The sequence below is a fragment of the Urocitellus parryii genome, chromosome Y, assembly GCF_045843805.1.
Source record: "Urocitellus parryii isolate mUroPar1 chromosome Y, mUroPar1.hap1, whole genome shotgun sequence".
In the NCBI taxonomy this organism is placed as follows: Eukaryota; Metazoa; Chordata; class Mammalia; order Rodentia; family Sciuridae; genus Urocitellus; species Urocitellus parryii.
In genome coordinates, this window is record NC_135548.1 from 16,767,933 (window position 1) to 16,784,888 (window position 16,956).

The 16,956-nt window shown below is 57.2% G+C and overlaps 1 protein-coding gene across 1 annotated transcript; it reads left to right on the forward strand.

The window, feature by feature from the left end:
* The first annotated feature begins 3,962 nt into the window (after positions 1-3,962).
* On the forward strand, positions 3,963-16,256 carry LOC144250947 (PH and SEC7 domain-containing protein 4-like). Its single transcript, XM_077794112.1, is given in 14 exon segments — positions 3,963-4,051; positions 4,156-4,999; positions 5,672-5,797; positions 6,058-6,569; positions 9,471-9,650; positions 10,106-10,186; positions 10,314-10,426; positions 10,634-10,692; positions 10,825-10,914; positions 11,959-12,002; positions 12,329-12,486; positions 13,392-13,462; positions 13,578-13,741; positions 16,121-16,256. Coding segments are annotated over 14 exon segments (2,667 nt in total).
* Positions 16,257-16,956: the final 700 nt, after the last annotated feature.

Here is a 16,956-nt window from a genome sequence, read left to right on the forward strand (position 1 = left end):
CATGAACCTCATGATTATCCAGGGGGATTGATTTGGGGGTGGGAAGAGGGTGCTGGCTAAGAGAGCTGTGGACCTGGGCTCAGACCCCTGCCACCTGCCTACAGCTGAGTTACCTAGTGCAACTTCAGAAGCTCTCTGAGCCTCAGCTTCTTTGTTAGGAAGGAAGGGATATCACCACTTGTCTCGCCATGGTGTGGTTGGGAAGAGAGAGGAATCAGCTGAGAGCTGGCACATGGCAGGGGCTTGATGACATTGTTTATACCTTCCCTGTGGGGTTGGGTTGCCAGATAAAAGACAGAAAGCCCAGTTAATTGGAATTTCTCATCAACAGTGAATAAATTGTTAGCACAAGTATGTCCCAGATGTTGGGCATCCTAATACAGTTATGGCTACCCTTGGCCACCCCCACCTTGAAGGTGTATGCTGCCCATTTGGGGTGGTTTCTATGGAACTAGGACTACCTCCCACCCAGCTATGGAGCCCCAGGTGTCCAGGGGTGCACCTGAACTTCTCAAGTGGGCATTGACCTGTAACTTTCAGGTCCACTTGAACTACAGGGTAATGAGGTGTCCTCAGAACTTTGTGGGTGAGAGTGGGGAGAAGAGCCAGCCACGGAGTGGGCTGAGACCGCGGGGAGCTGGTTGGCAGGAGGAACGCACTGGGAGGCGAGCTCTGGAATCAGGGAGGATGGGAACCTCATCAGGTTGTGTAAGTGACTTAGAAGAGTCTGGTCCAGTCAAGCCCTGCCCGTCCACCACAGAGGCTGCCCGCCGTCTTTCTCTAACAGGCCTCTTGCCTCACCTTCCGTGGGAGGGGCTACCCTCCATTTCCCAGCCCCTTCCTTCTCCAGGCTCCTCAGACTCTTTAGGCCGCAGGGACCTCTGTTCTCTCTGTTCTTTGAAAAGTGACTGAGGCTCCTCCTTTATTTATTTCCTCCTTTGAATACCTCTAGCAAGAGACACTGGGTTTCTTTGAGGAAGGCAGACTCATGGCTCACCAGTGTCCGCCATAGCCATCTTTGCGTTCCTAGAGCTTCTCCTTCACATACCCCTGTGCCTAAGTGCACACTTGCAAAAAGAGCCAAGTGGGGCACCCTCTGGTCTCATAAAAATCCAGGGTGCCCTTTCTACCCGCCCTGCCCCTGTTCCCAGACCCATCATGTGCTTGTGAACTTGTCCTGTTAGGCGAGTTGATGTCAAATTGTCACGGTGCCCACGGGGACGTGAGGCTGGCACAGGTTCAGATGCTACATGTCGGGGCTGGAGATGAGGATGAGGGAAGGGTGGGGTTCAGGAGGAACCGGGTGGACACAGATTAAGGGGTCTCGGCAGCTTGGGGCCTGGCAGAAGGCTGGGCTAGGGTAGGGATCCGCAGGTCCAGGACCTTCCCTCCCTGGACTCCAGGCCTGCCCTGTCCTAGGGGCTTTCAACCTGATGAGGACAGCACGGCTGTTTTGCCTCTGGCTACCACATGGTCCTTGTCCCCCCAGCAGGCCAGGAGGGAGAATCGTGATCCAGGGGTGCCCTGGTCAATCAGCTTGTGAAAAGAAGAGAAAAGGTTGATTTTAGCTTGGATTTAGTCCACGATTGATTGGCGCCTTTGCTTTGGGCTGTGGCATCCGCAGGAGCACGTGGGGGGGGCTACCCTGCTCCCCCCATGCCTGGCGGGGATGGAAAGAGAGAAGAGACCAGGGTCCCAGACCCCTCCCCACGCCACCCAAAGACCTCCCACCAGGCCCACTGCTTACACTTTCTACCACATCCCGGTAGCACCATGCTGGGCACTTTGGGTGACACTGCAGACCAAAATCCTAGCCGGCCCCAAGGCCCCCTTGTCCCTTTTCCAACGAACCAGGACGGCCTCAGCCTCTTACCCAGAGCAGTGAGGATGGGAGATGGGCAGCTCTGGGGGGGGGGCAGGCATTGCCACTCTGATCTGGGTGGGGTGAGGGGTGGGCGGAGGGCTAGCTGAGCAGAGGGGACAGGCAAGGCTACGTCCCTTCAGGTCGCTTCAGAGCATCAGCTGCATGAGTAGCCTTTCCAGCCGTGAGATTGTGGGGCCTCTGGAGTCCAGCCTGGAGAGGGACAGGGGCTGAGAACAGGACGGGAGCTGACTTATCACTAACTGATAAAGGACATCAGGTGACCTATCTCAGTGGCTGAAGCCTCTGCAGGCCCAGATTCCTGTTCTACGGAAAGTACGGGACACGGGGCTGGAACAGAAGTGGGTAAATCCTAGGAGGGGACTCTATCTTTGAGGAAGTGTTAGGAGAATAGTTTGAAGATGAGTAAGAAACTGACATGCATGTTAATACTCCCTCGTTTCTCAGGGACTCTTCTTCCCCCAGCACTGGAGATTGAACCAGGGCCTCATACATTGAGCCTTTCTTAAATTTTATTTTGAGACAGGGTCTCACTAAATTGCTGAGGCTGGCCTCAATCATGTGATCCTCCTGCCTCAGCCTCCCTAATCCCTGAGATTATGGCCTACACACGGCCCCTGGCTCTGATGGCCTTAAACAGTAGGGGGCCCTGTCTGATCTTTGTTTGCAGGGTCCTGGGGTTTCCATTTTGGGTGTCCAGTGGTGGGCTGAACCTGGGCTGAAGGCTGAGCTCCCCCAGCGCCCCTCTGAGTTGAGCCCCACAGGGCTGGGGCGCTTCCCCGGTTGTCACTCAGTTCTAAGTAGCAGAGGGGGATCGAGAGGCCAGGCCCTGGCTGTCTACCACCAGGCAGGGAGAAGTTGTCCCCGTGGTTTTCTGGGCCTGCACACCAGGTCTGGCCCTACCTTCTTGTAGCCTGCTGGGTGGGGCCTTGGATGAGGTCTGGAGCCCTGGACAGGGACAGGCCATGGTGCTGCAGGAGGCTGGGCTGGGGCGGCCATCTGGCAGCACCCCCTCCATGTCAGAGGGAAGCTCCTGCAGCGGGGGTGGGAGGAGGGAGCTGTGGACTGGAGGGTGGGTGGTCTGGGGACAGGCCTGGCCTCTGTTCCCAGCGGGGACATTGAGCCAGCCTCGGGCTTTCTCCCTCCCCTGTGAAACAGGGCACAGCAGGTGCCCGCTGGCCTTCCCGGTGTGGGTTGGCGAGTGGAGGCTGGGGATGGACTTGGATGGGTGGAAGGGGCTGCCGCTCCTGGGTATCTGAGTCACTCCTGAGGGTGGAGCACCCATGGACACACGTCCTCGGGTACACCTGGGAGGGTCTGTGCTGCATGAGGGCCCACCCAGACCTGTCCTGTGGACGATGTGCAGGGCAGCCCGAGTGGGTGGGCAGCTCCTGGCAGATGTGGCCTTGCCCACTCCCAGAAGGCAAGCCTGCCCTCCCTGAGCTGCAGGTGGCCTTGCTGTGGGACAGAGGGCTGGAGCTCCTTGCTGCTGCTGCGCCTCTGCACAGCTGCTTACGGGCTGCAAGGGCCAGAAGCCCAGCCTGGGGAGTGGCCCTGGGAATGGTGCAGCCCCAAGGACAGGGCCCGGCCTGGTCAGGGTCAGGCGGGCTGGGGCCTTTGTCTCCTGGGTGGTGCCTGTTCCCCTGCCAGGCTGCTCCCCTTCCGGCCTCTGTGTCTGTCTCCTGCGTATTTGGTGTGCATTTCCCTCTCACTGGCCACTGCTCCACCATGCTCCCAGCCAGCTTGTCCTTGGCTAACCCACATGGTGTTCCTTCAACCGGCAGATGGGTGTGTTTGGGGCAGGTGCTGCCTGGTGTGGGCTTGAGATTGTGGACCGGACGGCGCGGGCAGGGTTGCTTTCCAGCCTCCTGGACACGGCAGGCCCTCCAGACCCCTCATGCTGCAGACGTGTGCTCACCCCCAGGACACGGTGCTTCTCTAACCTGTGCTCCTTTGGGCATTTCCAGGGCAGAACTGGACTCCCGGTGGCCCCTGTGGTGGACACATCCCCTGTCACACCCCGTGGGATGGTGAACGTGGACACTCCAGAGGCTCCTGTGCAGCTTGAGCTCTGTGCATGATGGGCGACAGGAGACTCCCCGACCACCCGCAGCCCGTGGAACTGCTCAACCTCTATTTGGAAGACAACCTGCAGCCCCACCCAGGAGTGTGCGAGAGGGAGACCCATGGCCAGCCAGGCCCTCCTGAGCCTGGCGGGGGACACTCCTGGGCCTTGGACTCTCCGAGACCAGCAAGCCTGGTGCTCCTGCCAGGGTCTCTGGTGTGGAGCCTGCGCACGTGGGACACTGCTCCTCCCCAGGAACACCAGGGGGCAGCTGCTCCACGGGGAGCCCCCGACCGAGCCATAGCTCCTCCGCACAGGTGGTGTTCTGGGCCGGCATCCTGCAGGCCCAGATGTGTGTCCTGGACCTGGAAGAGGAGCTGGAGACGATGGAAGGACTCAGGGCTGAGCTGAGGTGCTGCGTGCCCCCGTCCTCCCCAGGCCTCCCTGATGACAGGGACCTGCGGCCCAGCCCAGCAGTGGAGGAGGACTTCGGGGAGGACAGTAGTGGGCCTGAGGGGGAGAGCCAGGCTTGGGCCCTGGAGGGAGCAGCAGACTCCTCCCCAGAGTGGGGTGCTGAGGAGGAGAGCCTGTCCTTCAACAACCCCCATTTCCTGGAGAGCCTCTGCTCCGACACCAGCGCCTCTGGGGAATGCTTCTCCTAGGGCTTCTCCGACTCCTGCCCACAGGCTCTGGAGCCTCTGCTCCTGGGAGGCACAGGGTCCCGGGAGCTGGGCAGTGAGCCAGATCTGAGGGACAGCACCGCGGAGTCCAGCGGGTGTGCCACCCCTCCGTTCCCTGTGCCCTCCTACAAGCTACACACCTCCTGCTGGGCCACCCATGGGGCTCCCACAGCCCCTGCCATGCAGGAGGGCGAGGTGAGTTCACTCCCAGGGCTGCCCTGGGGACATCCAGGGGAGGGCCTTCCTGGGGCCACCAGGCCCAGCACACTCTTCAATGCAGGGCCCGCTGGTGGTCTGAGGTACACTGCTGACCAGCAGGACCAGTGTGGCCTTCAGAACCCTGGGAAGGTCGTCACCACCCATGCCATGGTCGTGAGGTCCACAGAAGTCCCCGTCTCCAAGGGGCTGTGTCTAGAGACATGTGAAGAACAGGCAGCTCCTCCGTTACAGGGTGTCCCAGGAGGATTCCCAGTCTTCCCCTCCCTCCTCTGAGACTGTCCCAAACGCCAGCAGGGACGGTCTCTGCCCCAACAGAAAGGATCTCCAGGGATTCCGGGGTTCTGTTACTTGTAGCTCCCCATCTTCCACTGTCCCCCATCTGTGGTCAATAGATCGGGCTCAGATGACCATGGCAGGGGGCCTGTGATATCACCCAGCCCTGGGCATGAGACAGTAGGGAACAGTTTTCCCAGGGAGGCCTCCCTTCAGAGATAAGGAGGCTCAAGTTGGCGGAGGGGCTATGGCCCTCTCATCTCTGCAGAGAACACGGAGTGCGAGGAGCCCGGCCGGCGGGGCCCTGTGAGGGGCACTGTCTCAGAACCTCAGAGGGAAGCCTGGGAGGAGCTGGGGCTTGCCTTCCCGCTGGCTGAGCCTGCTGTCCAGGCCTGTGCCCGGGGCCAGGACCCTCCCCGGACCCACGCCCCTTGAGGGCAGGTACTGCCTGAGCAGGCATCTGGTGAGGTGAGGAGACTGGTGGGATATGCAAAGATCCTGGGAATCATTTCCTTCTGGTCAAACCTCTTCTCTGCGCCCTCCTCCTCTTAGACTTCTCTGGAGGACCAGCCCCCTCTGGCCTCACCTGCGGTACCATCTGAAGATAGGGCACTGGCCTTGGAGACTGCACACCATGGAGCTGACCTCGGCCCTGCCACACATCCTGTGCAGCCTTCGGCAAGTCAATTCCCCTCTCTGGGTGGGCCTCACCTTCTCCATCTGTGAAGGAGGAACGAGAACCTGCTGATTTCTCCTCTCCTAGGATGTGGGTCTTCTCCCATCCAGGATTCTCTTGAGAACTGAGGACCCAGATTGGTGCCTGTGTCTTCCCGTTGGGGGCTGGCGAGGAGGGAGGGGATTCCAGGTGCCCTGTGTTCTTCTCTCCCCTTCCCACTTGCTTGTTCCCGGGGCTGATGGGATTCTGTAAATCTCCACAGGAGCCACACACCCCTGAGGCCTGCCAGACAGAAGAGGATCCTTCTTGGCCCCAGGAGCCTCTTATCTCCCAGGACAGAGGTGAGACCCCACACAGGGGTTTGGTAGTGGGAAGTGGGGGTGATTCTTGGGGTCGTCATGCTCATTCCACACTCTCCCTCAGGTGGAAGGGAGGCCGGGCGTCCCCAGGAGCCTGCCCCTGCATCCTGGCCCCTGGGCCCTGGGGGAGCCCAGAGTCTGAGCACAGAGGCCTCGGCCCCAGGCCCAGCCCCTCCACCTCCCCGGAGAGCAGCCCCCCGCCCCAGCGCCACAGCCCTGGCACTTTCCCCAAGTGGTCACCAGACACGCCACACCCTTCTCTTCTGGAGTCGGATGGGGCAGAGCCAAGCTCCCTGAAGAAAGAGGCGACGGGGAAAGCTCCACACCCAGGGCAGGAGGCAGAGAGCCAGGGCCCAGCCAGGACTCCGGAGGCTGCAGGTGCTGAGCCCGGCGAGGCCTCCACATCTGCCAAGGGGTGAGTCTGATTGGCGCCCTGGCTCTTGGTGACGGTGGCCTTCAAAGTACCCAGCGTGGAGCTGGCCATGTGATCCCAGCTGCTGTGGGGGGGCTGAGGCGGGCAGAGTGCAAGTTCAAGGCCAGCCGAGGCAATTCAGTGAGTCTCAAAGTAGATAAGTAGCTCAGTTGTAAGAGCTCTTACCCCACATGTGAGAAAGCGTGTGCTCAACCCCAGCACCAGGAAAAAGAATGAAAGAAAGAAAAGAAAAGGAATCCACAAGCCCCCAGCCCTCCTCTGGACGGAGGGTAAAGCTGTCGGGCCCTGAGTCCTTCTGACAGCCTCACAGCTGGGCTGTCTGAATGGCCTCGGGAGAGAGCTGACAGGGACCAGAGGGTCTGGAAGCTCAAGAAACAAATGGGAGGATGGTCCCAGGTGGAGTTGGAAGGGTGGAGAGGCCTGGCTCTGGGGAGTGTCCACAGCTGGACCCCAGGTGAGGAAGAAGGCAGGGAGGCATTGTGGGGAGCTGACCGGGCCCTGTCCGCCTTGGGGGAGAGCAGTCCAGTGACGTGGGGATTAGAGATGGCCCTGGCCTTGAGGGAGTGCTTGGGGGAAAGTCACCTGACAGCCTAGGCCCAGGGTGCTGGCTTTGATCTCGGAGGGAGGGGGGCTCTGGTGGGGACTGAGTGACTGGCTCTTGGGGCCCGTGGCAGGTAGGGGTCACCTTAGGACTGTGGTCAGAGGTGGGAGCAGGCCACCTGTGACACGGACCTCGTTGTCTACCAGTCCCCATGCTGCGTCAAGACTCCTGGCCCCTGGAACTCAGCAGGGGAGCAGGGGCTTTGTCTCTGGTGGGCTAACAGGGGCATATTGGACCAGATGGTGCAAATATGGGGGGTTAGTGTCACCAGCTGGCCAGGCTGACAACTAAGAAAACCACACAAACACAGAAATACCTTTTTGGGGGCTTAGGGATGGCTCTGAGACCTCAGCTCCATGCTGAGGGGATCAGGGAAGGAAAGAGAGAGAGAGTGTGCACCCCAAACCCCTCTATTTATTGCGGAAAAGACATTCAATAGAAAGTTCCACCCAAATAAGGCCAGGGGTTGGGTTTCGAAGGGTGGAGTCTCGCCTGGTGATGTCTGTGGTCAGCAGATTGATTGACATCTCGGCAAGTCACGCCCATCGCAGGTGCTATGTGGGACCACAGGCAGAGCCAGAGGAAATGACACAGATGTCACACAGCCCCAAAAGCTTGTAACGCCAGCCCAGTCCCCTCAGATGCTCAAATGCACATAGCTCACACACAGCCCATGGATGGCTTGCGACAGGCCAGCCCTATTCCCATCTCGGGTGTTTGGGTGACGATGACAAATGTCAATCAGTGCCAGAAACCACAGAACCACTTTCCTTATGCTTCTGGAAACTTCCCTGCTGTGGGGTTGTTCAGAGGCCAGGTAACCAGAGAAATCTCAGCCTCCAAAAAGGGAGGCTGCAGATACCAAAGACTAGTTAATCCAACCCAAAGCAAAAGTAACTCCACCTGAAGTGACAACTCTATTTTCATAGTAAATAAATGGTGAAAAGGGTTAATTGGGCTTTATCCTGGCTAAACATATAAGTAAGTTTATTTAGTCTTACATTTAACACACTGTAGGAAGTTCAATTTTCTTGACACAGCCTTGGTGGCCTCTTTCATTTATGCCACCTTTCATAGTGAGATCCTGAAGATCTTTTTTTCTTTTTTTGGTACCAGAGATGGAACTCAGGGGTTCCATCTTAGCCACTGAGCCACATCCTCACATTTTATTTCTTATTTTGAGACAGAGTCTTGCCAAGTTCCTCAAGGGCTCAAATTTGTGATCCTCCTGCCTTAGCCTCCTGAGAGATCACAGGCATGTGCACGGCACCTGGCTCTTTACAGCTTATTATCCATGTAGTTCTCTTTACTTGGCCAATTGTGTCATTATTTCTATTTCCTCCTCTTCAGTCCCCATCTGTCAGTGGCTTTCCATGGGATTCCTGGAGTCTTCCAGGGTCACTTTGGACGGACTTCCTGAAATCTTACAGGTTTTGGCGAGATCTGCCTTTTGCTCTTCAGTGTCTGTTCTGTTGATCCTACATTTTGGGATGTTTAGGAGACTTAGGAAGCAGAGCATTTATCAGCCAAGAGTGGACCTGTTCATGAGAGGTGGAGAGGGCCCTTGGGGGGGTGTAATCAGCCCTCGGGTTGCGGGCGACCGTTTTCACCTTGCGATGATATTTGATGACATTTGCGTTCTGTGCGACTCTGTCACTGTGCCGGCTTGCTCATGAATATGTGAATGACTAGGACGCCCACACCTGGTGGTACCTTTGCAGGGAGCACAGCAGAGTCAGGTAGAGATGGGGCTGAGTGACTTCTCAGAGCCTCGGTGTGGAGATCCGTGCTCCTGACCCTGGGGTGAAGCGCCACTCGGCTTAGCTCACACGCCAGGCTCCTGGTGGTGAGCAGTGCCAGGCACAGGAGGGCAGGATGGAACCCCCTCTTTGACTCCCCTGTCACCATCCAAAGCCAGTCTAGCTCCCTGTTCTAAGGCCGGCCTTCGCCTTTCTTGGCTGGGGGTGGGAGTGGGGACAGGGCTGGGCTCAGGGGAGAGAAACGCTCCACTCACCTTGGTTGACAGAACCCTTGGGGGCCTGGAAGGGCTGCACCTGAGCTCTAGGTGAGAAAGCTTAGATCCTCCGGGGGAGGAAGTGTGGGGCTTCCAGCTCTCCTGTGAGGCAGGCAGAGACTCCGTCTCCCCTGGGTGAGGGTCTGGGCCCAGCTCCAACCCCGAGCTCTGGGCACCCCCTTCCATGGCTGGCCTGCATGGACCCCTGGCCCAGAATGCCTGCAGGCCATCCAGGTGTGAGTCTGAGGACACTGATGGACTCTTCCAGGCATGCGGAGAGCTCTGCGCCTCAAGCACAGTCCCCAGAGGAAGGTTGGAAAACACTGGCTGGGGACAAACTGGCTAATGGCCTCCGGACTACTGACAAGACGGCGTGGAACTTGGCCTCACGCCTCTATCACCTGGAGGGCTTCCGAAAGTCTGAAGTGGCCATCCACCTGCAGAAGAAGTAAGGGCATTGGGCCTGGGCAAGGCCGGAGGGGAGGCAGGACAGCGGGCAGCTGCCCACGGGCTCCCTGCATTGGCTCTCCCCCTCCTTCCCTATCCTGTGACCCCTCCTCACCACCCCCAAGCCCACTACTGCCTCTCCTCCCAGTGTTCCGACCTCCTCGGCACGCACTTCGTCCTCGGCCTTTCCCCAGTACTCTGGCCCCCTGCTGCTTTCTCTGGCCCTAGCTGGACCATCTCTGCTGCACACCCTCCATGTTTCTTAGAGCCCTGGCCCAGCCCCCTGGCCCACCCCAGAACCCACAGGCCCCTCCACACAACACTGGGTGGGTGCCAGGGGTAGGCCAGACCCTGACCGTCCCTTGCCATCTTGGGATCTGGGGTCCGTGTCTGGCCCATGCCGTGGCCAGGCCTAGCCTGCCCCAGTCCAGCTCTCAGGCAGCTGTCCCTCTGCAGCAATGACTTCAGCAGGGCAGTGGCCGAGGAGTACCTGTCCTTCTTCCAGTTTGGAGGCCAGAGCCTGGACCGAGCCCTCCGGTACCACCTGCAGGCCCTCCCTGGGGAGGCTGTGGAGGGGGCAGTCGTGGGACGCGGGATGGGGTTGGCTCCCTGCCCTGGGAATGTGGCCACCCACTTGCCTCTCCTTGACCACGGCCTCCTGCAGGGGCTTCCTCCAGGCCCTGGTGCTCAGCGGGGAGACCCAGGAGCGGGAGCGGGTCCTCTACCAGTTCTCCCGGCGCTTCCACCACTGCAACCCTGGGGCCTTCCCCTCAGTAGGTAGGGTGGGCGGCTGTGGGTGGCGCAGGGCTGGGGGCAGTGTCCCTGTATCTGCTGGGGCATTCCATGGGTGGGGGCTGCTGGGGGAGTGTGGGGGCTGCCGAGAAGCGGGGGCGGGGGTGCGGGGCGAGGGTGCATCCCACCCTGTGGGCAGAGGACGTGGCAGGCAGAATTTCCGTGGCTTCCCCTTCTCTCTTCCTGGGGCAGACTCTGTGCACACCTCGACCTGTGCCATCATGCTCCTGAACACGGACCTGCATGGGCAGGTGAGAGGCAGGGAGCTGAGGGCCCGGGGCACAGGGTCCTGGGGCACTGGAGGATCCCCCCGAGGGACCGACGGGGGGTGTGTTCAGTCGGGGTGGGGTGCTCAAGCTGTCCCTCTTCTCTCCACGCCACAGAACATTGGGAAGAGCATGAGCTGCCAGGACTTCGTCACCAACCTGCACGGCCTGCAGGATGGTGGCAACTTCCCCAAGGAGCTGCTGAAGGTGTGGCTGGGCGCCCCCCTCCAGGCTCCCCCTCCAGGCTCCCCCCTTCAGTCTCCCCCTCCAGGCTCCCTTGGTGGAGCCTGGTCCTTGGTCCCTTGCCCCCAGGGGGACGTAGAGAGCTCAGCCTGGCTCTGCTGAAATGCCAGGAGGATGTATTTTGGCTTGGTGGCAGCATCAGGGACATCTCGGAATTGGTTAACTGTGCAGATCTCAGCCCTGGACCTACTGAGCCATGCTCTGGGGCTGGAGCCCTGCATATGCTCCACTAAGTGTCCGTCTAGGTGATTTTTGTCCCTTTGAAGTCTGAGAAGCACTCTGAGTAGATGACAAGCAAAGTTTCATGTAGCAAATGTCTCGAACTCAGGTTTGGGAGTGGGACAACATACCCCTGGGCCACTCAAGATCCCCACCTCACAGTGTTCTCCTCAAGATGAGATCACCTTCGCCAGGTGCAGCACCTGCTTCCCAAGCAGATCTCTGGTTCTTTCATCTAGTGAACATTTATTGAGTGCTTACTGTATGCTGCACACCTTGCCAGGCGTTTGGAGGGCACCAAGCTAGCGAGATGCACCTCTGTCAGGACTATACTCACTATGTTGTTTCAGAATTCTAGCACATCATTCACGAGTTCCTTCCTTGACCAGACCTTTATTGTGGGGATTGCTTAGTCTGATTCCCTCTCTGTCTGATCCCTCCATGCTGGCTGGTACACAATGCATGTCCCCTTCAAGAAAACTAGTTCAGGCCTTTCCAAGTTTGGGCAGAGCAGGGACTTGCTGCCTTGATCATCTCTGTGTCTCCAGTTTACATCCTAGGGCCTGGCACCTGGGAAATGCGCCAGGAATAATTTGTTGCATGGACAAATGGACAGGTGGATGGATGGATGGATGGACAGGTGGGTGGGTGGATGGATAGATGGACAGGTGGATATGTGCTTGCCCAGTCAAAGGACAAGGACAGGCAGCCCCTAGCGGTGTGCCTGAGGGGTGAGTTTAGGTAGCCTAGCCCTGAAGTCCCTCTGCCCACCGTGTGCTTCTATTCCAGGCTCTCTACTGGTCTATCTGAAGTGAGAAGCTCGAGTGGGCGGTGTAAGTGAGAGTCCCCTTCCACTTCCCTCCTTGGCCCTTGATCTTGCCTTTGGGCCTGTCCTTCTTCTGTCAGCCGAGTCTTGGGAGGATGCTCCCTCTGTGTGGGATGGAGCCAAAGGCAGAGTGCTGGCCAGCCGATCTCAGAGAAGCCCAAGGTAGTCAGGGCTGGCCGTGGGGCTATTCCCAGGAATTGACGGTTGGCTGTGAATGGGGATCCCATGTACCTCCCCAACCAAAGAGAGTGTGCTGAGGCCCCGGGGGGCAGTGGGAATTTCCTGGTGGTCTTTGCCCACTCAGCACTCCCAGCCTGGTTCTCTGAAATCCAGGGATGAGGAAGACACAGCCAGACTTGAGAAGGCCCTGCCCTCCCCACCTGGCAAGACGGGCAGCCCCTTCCTCCAGCTGGCTCAGGATCCCCTGGTGCCCACCTACAAGCAGGGCATCCTGGCTCGGAAGATGCATCAGGATGCGGATGGCAAGAAGAGTGAGTGTCTCCTGCCCAGGAGCAGGGCTGGAGGGGAAGCGCTGCCCAGGGGCCACTCTGTATGGGCGGTGTGAGATGCCCTGCTGAGGAAAGGCAGCGAGTGCTGCTTCCTCCTGAACATGACCATGACCTGGGTGCTGGGGAAGGGGAAAGGGGGTGTCCAATTATTCCTGGGCCCTGGCCCTGCGGTAAGGGAGATTTCAGGCAAGAGAGTCAGCGAGCGGGGTGAAGGTGGGAGGGCTGGATTGAGCTCGGAGATGGAGGAACAAAGGGTTTCATTTTGTTCTGGGGACTGCATGTGGGGAATGGGCAGGTGACTGGTGGACCTGAGTGGAACCTGGGGGGCAAGAGGAGCTGGAGTTCTGCAGTTGGTCAGGGGAGGCACCCACAGAAGACGGAGCAGGCAGAGTCACTCTACCTGGAGGACGCACTGGGGCAAGGCTCATGGAGCCCCAAGCAGCCCAAGGCAGCAGCCTGGCCATCGCCATAGACTCCTCTGGAAATCACAGATGGAGTGGGTATGACATTCAGAAGCAGCCTGAGCAGGGCCCCAGGGAGGTGGCTCCTCATCACGCAGGACCCGGGAGGTTGGGTGTCTTGCAGGAAGGTATCTGAGTGTAACTGTTTGGGCATGGCTGTGTTTGTGCCTGGGGTTCGGGGGATGTGGGGGGGGCGAGAGAGGGTCTAAAGAAATACCCACATTTGTATGCAAGTAGTTCTCTGGTGCTGTGTGGAGCAGGACTGGGCTGGAGACCCAGGAGGTGCCGTTGAGTTTCCTGGTGATGGCTCTCTGTGCGCTTATGTGCATCCTGGTGGGGAGGGACGCAGGGTGAGGGCAGGGTGACCTGCCCAAACTGTGTCTGGGTGCGGGTGTGCCACTTGCCTATGTGTCTGGTCTGGGACAGCGCCGTGGGGCAAGCGAGGATGGAAGATGTTCCACACTCTGCTGCGGGGAATGGTCCTCTACTTCCTGAAGGTAGGAAGGAGGCGGCACCCTGATTGGTAGATGGGGTGGGGATGTACGGGGTGGTCAGCTGTTGGAGGGGGCAGCTGAGACTAAACCCTTCTCTGAGTCCTGTGCCTGCTGGCAGGGAGAGGACCACTGCCTGGAAGGAGACAGCTTGGTGGGGCACATGGTGGATGAGCCCGTGGGGGTGCACCACTCACTGGCCTCGCCCGCCACCCATTACACCAAGAGGCCCCATGTCTTCCAGCTACGGATGGCTGACTGGCGCCTCTTCCTCTTCCAGGCACCGTGAGTCCCTAGGGTGGGAGCAAAGTGGCCAGGCCTCGGGGCCCCCAATTCTCCTCTCTCCTGTCCACCTGACCCCTCTGAGGCCTGCTGGCCCAACCCTCCTGGCCAGGAAACTTTAGAGTGCCGTGGCCCCAGAGATGAAGCCAGGTGTGGCCAACTTCCTGGAGGCATCCATGGTTTCCTTCTAATTCCGGGTCAAGCCTCCCAGTGTTGGGTATAGGATTCCAGGAGGTCACTCAATTTTTGACATTTAAAATACCATTTGTTGGATCCTCCTGCCTTTCTGAGTTGAATGGCGTCCCCTGCTCCCTTGCTTCCCAGTGGGCTAGTAGCCTGCTGGAGAGAGTCCACAGGGCCCTTATGTGTGGGGTGGAACATTGGGTTTCCCATCTTGCCTGCTGTTCTCCCACAGAAGTCAGGCCCCTTCCAACAGGTGAATTCTACTAAGTCCTCTCTGTGAGTGAGTGGGTGAATGAATGAGTGAGCAAGCAAAGGACAGGAGGAGGAGATGGTTTCTTGGTTCCCAGTCTTGCCCTTGGTCCCAGCATCTACAAAATGACAGGCTTCGATGTGATCATGAGAGCCTTCAGTGGAGAGAAAATCATTTTAGCCAGAGATACTCGATGCCCTCCCTCTGTGTGTTTCATATTTCTTTGTCTAAATAAGAGATGCATGCAAATAACTAATACTTTGAGAGATCAAGAAATACAGCTGGGCATGGTGGCACTGGCCTGAAATCGCAGTGGCTGGGGAGGCTGAGGCAGGAGGATCTCAAGTTCAAAGCCAGCCTCAGCAACTTAGCAAATAGAAGAAGAACAGAAAATAAGTCAGAGCCCTGGCTGACTCCAGTGTGAGCCGTTTTGTTTAATGCATGTCTACAGAAGCCAGAGATTTTGCAACTCCTGGTCTTTAAGAGACCTCCTCCAGGCAGCAGGCACTAAGGGTAATGCACCTGGTACCACAGACAGTCCTCAGCAGAGCCCCATATTTTCTGAGGCCGCAGAACATCTAGATCTGGGGAGGTGGGTGGCCAGTTGACTGGGTTAATCTTTTGTAAGTTAGCTTTGGGTCACAGAACCGGAAACTGCATAGTCCCTGAAAAATGCATCAGCATCCCTCACTTTCAGAGTTGAAATAGAAATATCCCAATGCTAGGGATTCCCAACCTCACTGTTGGTCAGACTCATTGGGAAGTTTTTAGGAAGGTACTTTGTTCAGCTTTGCCCCTGAGATTCTGATTTTACTGGTGAGGATGTGGCTCATGCCACCAGTAACTTCAAGGCTGCTGGGGGATTCTGAGGCGCAGCCAGGGCTGAGAGCCTGTGCCCCATGCTGTTTCTTGTCAACTGTCCTCTGTGGTCACCTCTTGATATTTTGTGTGCTTCTATTTGAATGTACTCAGTCTTCAACTTTTTCATGCAGGTCTGTGATTACTCTGTCTTCAAGCTCTTGGGTCCCTAGTGTTACCTTATAGCCATTTGCAGAAAAGTTCATGTCAGGGGAAGATGGCAGTTACCAGAAGCCTGCAGAGGGCTGGCTAGGGCTCCCTGGGCTCACCAGAGAGCAGTGTTGGTTTAATCTGCAGTGCCCTCAAGAGCAACATAAAACCAGCCAGCTAGGTGGGAATGATTCAGTGACAGAGGGGACAGGCCTTGTGATGATCTGGAGGGCATGTCCCTTGCCCTAAGAAAAGCACAGTCACCCACCTCCAGCTGTGTCATGGGGTTGATCATAGATTACAAAAACGATCACCAAGTCTTCTGATCCTTGAATGCAGGCCCCTTTGCAAGGTGACTTTGCAATTCCTTTCCATACAGCTAGGGTCCATTTCTGCAGCCCTTGAACCTGAAGTGGGCCATTGGACTTACTTTGGCCAATGGGACATTAGCAGATGTCCACAGCAGAGGTGTGCGAAGCCCATGAGTGTTGGTGCTTGCCTCCTCAATGCTCTGGATGCACATGGCCAAGAGATGTGAGCAAAATCCTCCTAGAAGACCCAGTGCTCATGACCTTCAGGATCAGCTAAGTTGACTCCAAAAGGACTGCCCATCTGACCCACAGAACACGGGAGAATATGAAGTTCAGGTGATGAAGTATTGGGGCAAGCAGCAAAAACTAAGTATAACAGTCCCACCTTGCCAGATGTTATCCATCTTTTAAATAGAAATCATAATTTCAAATTTTTGTGTAAGTTCCAGTTTTGAAAAAAATTGAATTAGTAGCCAACATCCCAAACACATTCTACAGGCCAAACAAAACATACCTTTAGACTGCACTTGGCCTGTGGGTTGTTGGTTTGCAAGTGGCTATGCTGAGGGACATGAGGTGTTTGTCCTAATGCTTGTTTGCAGTCACTCACTCACTCACCCTTCTTGCCAGAGTGGCCAGTGCCCTCCACCTGTGGATGCTGTCTGTACAGGATGCCTGTTGTATGGGCACTGCCCCAGCTTCTCCGGGTGGTCTTTCAATGTGGAAATGTGGGATCACTCCTCCTCCTGGAGAGACTGCAGTGTGAGATGGAGTCCAAGGAAGGACAGTCGAAGGTAGTGCCTGAGCATGAGATCAGGCATGGAGGGGGGGCCCGTGGAGGGCAGTGGACAAGAAATCCCATCTGTTTTTTCCAGAGAATGTTGTTCCTGGAGGGAAAGCCAGGGAGAGAAAGTTGGAGAGAGGGGATTGTGGGGCCTCTAAAGGCCAAGCCAAGGATTTCCCACTTGGTTATCTGGGCAAAGGAGAGTAGCTATAAGGGAAGAGAAGTCACTGGCAGCTTTTGCACAAGGGGCCCTGGGAAACAGGGGCCTGCTCTGTTTATCCACGTGCAGGATGAGTTTATGGCAGGAGTGGAGTCAGGCAAGATGGGGCAAGACTGTTTGTAGTGACAGACGGAGTGTTGGCATTGGGAGGAAAAACCCGAGTGGAAGAATGTAAGTTAAGACGTGTGGGGACTTCTCTTGACCTTGAGATAGGGCTAGTTTTGCTGATTTTCTTATCTATATCATCAAGACATGTTAGTGTGTTTTCAAAGCATTTCCATCAGCAGTTTCAGATTCCCGGTTCCTGTCGCCTCCTTGAGTTCCGTCGTACCCACCCCCATAAGAATATGTAATGCAACTATGTTTGAATAGAAAAAAAAATGAGTACTATCAGAAGGATAAGTTGCTTGTTAAGAAGAATACAACTCTGTGTCCTGACAGGGGGATAAAGTCCAGAATATA